Raw genomic sequence first — 6,000 nt, 5'->3', positions numbered from 1 at the left:
AGGGCAGGCCCTACGAGGAGAGGCGACAGGACCTGAACCTGTTCAGCCTCCACAAGAGAAGGCTGAGGGGGATCTAGTGGCCTGTTACAAACTAGTCAGAGGGGACCAGCAGGCATTGAGGGAGTCCCTGTTCCTCCGAGCACTGCCAGGAGTGACCAGGAATAACGGTCACAAGATGGCAGGGGGTAGATTCAGACTAGACATCAGGAGGCGCTACTTCATGGTCAGGGCGGCTAGGATCTGGAACCAACTTCCAAGCGAAGTGGTGCTGGCTCCTACCCTGGGGGTCTTTAAGACAAGGCTAGACAAACACCTTGCCGGGATCGTTTGACCCCAGTACTCTTTCCTGCCATGGCAGGAGGTCGGAGTTGACGATCTGCTCAGGTCCCTTCCGACCCTACCAACTATGAAACTGTGTTTTGTATTTATGTGATAAAAGCAGCCCAGGCAAGCAAAGCACACCATGCCAGGTACAGTACAATCTTGCTTATATACCTCCACTTATTAAGGGTTTCTGGTACTGCTATTAGGTTGTTCAAGGATCGATCGCATCTTGGCATATCTCTATCTGATAGATATAGACTTGCAGAAATCAGAGCCAAAAGTAGGCACAGGCTGCCTCAAAAGGTCTCAGAGGACCTAACGAAGCCTTCCACTGAAGTTACAAGTTACAAAATAGTGAAGCCAGTGCATTTGTAGACCGTGGGGTTTTGTCACAAACCTCTGGCCCGGCTGTAGTTAAAATCCCATTGCAGTTTCATAATTTGTTGCACACAGCATTGTATGTTGTCTCTCACCACAGTGAAATCCTGTCCCTCGGCACACAGTCATAACTGGTGCATACAGCCCTCATTAGCAGCCCTGCGTAATTACCACATAATCCAGTTTGTTCATCGTGACAATGATAAACACCAGTGCTAAATGGAAAGCACAATATGAAAAGGTTATATTTTTCTCCTTATACTGACATTATAATGGTGGCCATTTTCCCTATGAGTGAATTAAAAACCCTGTTCCATAAACACGTTCTCAGGTAGACTATCTCTATGGATTGCCATTACTCCACATGGGAGTATATTCAGAGCAACGTGGCAATTGCAATTTCATCAGATCACTGCCCAGTTTTGCTGGATTTTTCTCGTTTAGGCTTTTAAAAAAATAAGGAAGAAAAACATTTTTCATATTCAAACGCTACCAAGCAATCCGCTCCCCAGCTAGGTTTGATAGGTGTGTATCACTTACTCTGTAATGGCCTCGTTTATCTAAGTTGCGACAAAAATATCCATAACCCATTGCTATCACCACCTGTGCAAATTAAACCTATGAGTCTGTCTCTTACCTGTAATCTGACTCTGTCCTTGTGGATTAAAAGGACTTGGTGCAGAGTTCAGAGAGGGCCGTGGGCTCTGAGTCGGGACCCCTACTCTCATACTGGGATGAGGAATGCGCCCTAAATCACTGAGGCGTTCAGAGAACAAACTAGGTTTAGAGTCATCAAGCTTCTGTCTGTGCCCTGGAAACAGCAAATCATAAAATAAAAGCATTATTAACATGATCGAACAATTTACTATACCAAAAAGCCCACCCCCAAAAACCCTTTTTTGCAAGGACCTAGTAACTGGTCATGGACTCTTGACTGAAACCAGAGGTGGTGAAAGGGAGTTGCTGGGGAACGAGAGCACAGGATCCTGTACTGTCAGACCCTGCCTAGGGCACCTGAGTGTTACAAACTGTGGGGCCCATCTTCGGTGGGTCTAAAAAGCCAGAGCTCCACTGACTTCAGTGCTATTCTGACTATTTAAACAAGCTGAGTGAGGATGCCACCGTGTGAGTTGTGTGCCCAATGGCTAGTCTGTATTTAAAAGTTTTATTGAGTCCTTTTCTGATATTATTACATGGGGGGAAATCCCTGGTACAGATACAGCTGTATGATGTGTATAAGTGTAAAAAGTGTTACATCTTGACTCGGAATAAACTTTAGCAGAAAAAACTATTTTATATAACATCCACGTGATGCTGAGGTTTGTTTTTTTTAGGGTGGTGGGATGAGGGGGGATTTAACTATATTGGAATGGATAAAGCAGCAATCTTTTGTGTGAGTGAGAGTGGACGAATTATGCAATTAATGGTTCTATTAATTACGGAGATTTCTGGACAGCCAAGTAATATGTGTTTCCTTTTTTCTTGTTTACTCTGCTACAATTTGCTATGACCCGTCTTTGCTTCTTTCATTATTCTGTAACATGGGAGATTTTTGGAAAACAGAAATGTAGAGCCATTCTCCTGCGTGAAGAACAAAGAATGGTGTAGTAAGGAAAAAATGCCAAAGCTGCTGGGTCCCCTATTTCCTTTTTGCTTAAAAGGCCATATCTCGTCCTTACTCTCTACCAGCTTCTGTTAGCAGCTCAGTAGCATGTTATCACATGCATTGACCGAGGATGATGTTTACTGGTGCGCAGTTGTTAGATGTTAAACAGCACTCATCACAACAGAACAGTGCCCATGTTGACACGCTGTTACCAGTGCTATTACGCTGGTGAGATCTTATGATCACAATACAGAAATTACACATCTTCTGTTATTCTATTTTTTGCTCCTTTAAGGTTTAATTCCTTTTTAAAGGCTTTCTAGGGTCCTCATCACCACCTCAGCATCTGAGCACCTCATCAGCTGAATTGCCTTAGCCTGTGAATATAGTACAGAAAGGGTTTATTTCCTCAATTTGATGCATGAAATTGCTGGGGTCACTCGAGATCACTTGGTCTCTTGCTGGGGTGACTTGAAGCCAGCTGACTTCCTGCCTATGGCAGGGGGGCTGGATCCGATGATCTCACGAGGTCCCTTCCAGCCCCTAATGTCTATGAAATCCAAGAGGAAAATGGTGCACGAAGTGATTAAAAGACTTGGCTATGATCATGGGGCTCTGGCAAAGCTGCAACTAAAACCTCTATCCTCTGACTGCCTGTCTTGTGCTGTAACCATCAGACTGGCCTGCACTTCTACAAGCAGGTGTGTTTACATCATCCGTCATCACAATGCCCGAGCGCCGGAAGTACGGTGCGCTTGATCTCATTAGCATCCTAACAGCTCATTATGAAAGTAGGCGAGTTATTTTCAGGACATGTACCAGAGTGGCAATTCAAAAACAAAACTCAGAGGAATCACGTTTCTATCCAAAAAATAAATAAAAATATTTGGAGGGGGGGTGTGAAAGGAGACTGGGTGGAATTGAACACTATAAAACTCTTTCAAACCATGCAGGGGAGCTTTGAAACTAATTTTTGATCCAAGATTTGACACACAGGAATGGTTTTTTTCTAGTTAAAGGAAAACAGATGCTATATATTAGAACCTTTCCCTCCCTATGTCCCCAACCTAAACGGGCATAAAGAGGTACTCGATAGAGTCCGTGCTGATGAACATCAGGGGAGAATGATATCTTGCCAGGCTCATGGAAATGTTGCAGTGGCAGCTCAATACGATAAGATCTAAACTGATTATATTTAACACTATCTGTTGAATCTACGTAAAGCACCTAGCTTACAAGCTAAGTGTTACTAAATCTAAGCACATTTTTTTACACATCCTATTTCCTTAGACATTCTCTTCTTATGCCTCCCTCTTTTTTTCTCACGCTCTTACCTGTTTTTCCCTCAATGTGTTTATTCCCAATGGACTTTTTCACCATCCCCCTTTTTTCATATTTGTTCCTAATAATCATCCTCATGAGTTTCCGAGGGCTCAAAATAAGGCCAATGAGTTCGACTGTCTTATGCACCAGAGCTGGCTTTACATGAAAGTGCAGCTACTCCCAAATTGGCCTTTGTTTTGAATTTTGAGACAAAAGTGCTAGTCTAAGATTATATAGTGCCCTTCCTCCTCCAGGACCTCAAATCCCTTCACTAACAAACTGATGCACAAGCTTTAACTGTGGAGTGTGCTAATAACATGAACTGATATTACTTAGGTCAGGGCTGGCAAACTTGCCTATGGCCAGGGCCTCTCTGCACTGCACGGCTATAGGAGAAGCAGCTGCAGGACCCCTGGACCAGCTGCCCCTGACCTGTATGCAGCCTGCAAGCCTTCAATTGGATGGCCTGGATTTTGATCACCACTCCTGGATAGAGCCAGAAAAGTATGTACTTGATGCTCTCCATCTTACTTATGATGCCTCATTCATTTGTGTAGCACTTTGTTATAACAAAAGTTATATTTAACCACATATATTAATTATTTACATCAAACAATCTGTCGCTGAGATGCAGTTGCCTTTAAGGCAAAACCCAGCAATTGTCTGCTAGTGGAAAAGAAGACAGAACTTCCTGTGCCATTGAAATAGGAAGAATCCAGAGTTAGGATGAAATGGAGGGGGAGTAGAGGTAATCCCAGGCCTGGAAGGGAATGATAAGGCCCCGCAAGGCAGATAGAAGCCATAGCTCACACCTCAGCCCCCATTAAAAAAATTACATTTTAGGGTCATGATAGAAAAGGGGCTGTGGACACCAGACAGAAGCCAAATTACTCAGTGAGGTCTTCCAAAAAAGTTATATTAAATTTCTTCTTCCCAAGCTTGTGTGACCATTCTGTTATAATAAAAAACCAGGGCCAAGGAGGCTCTTCCACTGCAGTAACACTTGTATGGTGAGCTGTGATTCTAAAAAACAGACCTAAGTCAAAGGCAGTCAGGCAGCATCTTGGAGAGCAAGACCTGAAAGCATTATATTAGCACTTGCAAACCAGGAAACCAAGTGCTTTTTATAACCTGATGGCCCAATAGATGTTTGTACAGCACCCCTGCCACCTCCAGAAGAGCTACAGAATACACTGACCCACCCTAAAAACAATTTCCAAGCAGTGCTTCAGTAAGAATAATGAAATACATGCTCAATAGTTGAAGTTCATTGCACAAAAGCTGCTTTTCATCTCAGCAGTGATATATGCATTCGTTGACAGAGAAATTCCTGATTTCAAGGAAACATGCTAAGAAAAGATGTATTTCTCTGTCTTATGTGTGAGGCATAATTTATTTCAGGAAAAAGCCCAGGCCATGAGTGTGGACAACTCAATGAAAACCTCTGATCCACATACAGCGGTGACAATAAAAGCAATATGAAGCTGCATAAAAAGCAGGAGAAAATAATACTGGGAATATTATAATACTATTAAACAGCTCAACGGGAATACAGCTTTCAATTCTAGGAACTCTATTTCAAAGAAAATTTAATAGAAACAGAGCAAGTTCAGATGCAGGTAACAAAGGAGATTTGTCACAGGGAAAGTCTTTGACAGGAGATGAGACTGAGAAAACCAGGACTTTTTACTGAGATACTGAATAAGGTTGTGATCAAAAACTCAGAGAAGTCAATAATATCTGACAGGAGCATGACAGATTACAATGAATAACTTCAATGGGCTGTGAATCAGATCAAGAGAGCATCCAAAAATATTAACAGGATGGACGCAAACTGAAAGAAGTGCTTCCATATAGTACAAGCACGCTGTGTCAGAGCCTACACTGCCATTCATGAATTCCTATCTCCTGGCCCCCAAAATTTCTTCTGTCCACAAACTGTTCACATGTCATTTAGATGACAAAGAGTAATATTAGTTTATCAGCCCTTCAAAGCTCCTTTAGACCAGTTGCAAACCTGTATAAGAAACATCTGAGAATAGACTGCACTGCACTTAACCCACTGAATGAGCTGTAGGAACAAACTGTAATTTGCATAAATTGGACCACAACACACTGCTGACAAAGTAAAGGCAATAAAACAAACCCAAACTATGGATTCATGCATAACTATGAACACTGTTTAAACTTGCCAGTTGATGTAGGTCCAGAAAATAACCCATCACATCCAGGACAGAGAGCATGCTAAGGTTTCAATTCTAGATGGATGTTATGTCTTTAGTGTGTGCTCCATATGTGAATGTCTCCTGGATACAAGTACCGCTATCCCTATTTGCTAATAGGTGGCAGCTGGGAAGGCAGGTAATCTC

At 42.5% G+C, this 6,000-nt stretch overlaps 1 protein-coding gene across 3 annotated transcripts in view; it reads right to left on the bottom strand.

The window, feature by feature from the left end:
- RUNX2 (runt related transcription factor 2) overlaps positions 1-6,000 on the bottom strand; it is a 251,017-nt gene that overhangs the window by 71,606 nt on the left and 173,411 nt on the right. For 2 of the 3 annotated variants that reach the window (XM_019520966.1, XM_019520968.1), the window contains one exon: positions 1,340-1,513. The exons of the other annotated variant lie outside the window; for it this stretch is intronic. In XM_019520966.1, coding sequence (XP_019376511.1) covers positions 1,340-1,513 — 174 coding nt within the window. The remainder of the gene's footprint in view (positions 1-1,339; positions 1,514-6,000) is intronic. 3 annotated transcript variants of the gene reach the window in all.

Source organism: Gavialis gangeticus, unplaced genomic scaffold, assembly GCF_001723915.1.
Source record: "Gavialis gangeticus isolate Ggan-Ray unplaced genomic scaffold, GavGan_comp1, whole genome shotgun sequence".
In the NCBI taxonomy this organism is placed as follows: Eukaryota; Metazoa; Chordata; order Crocodylia; family Gavialidae; genus Gavialis; species Gavialis gangeticus.
The sequence above is the reverse complement of the archived record's forward strand: the minus strand, read 5'-3'. Positions and strand labels throughout refer to the sequence as shown.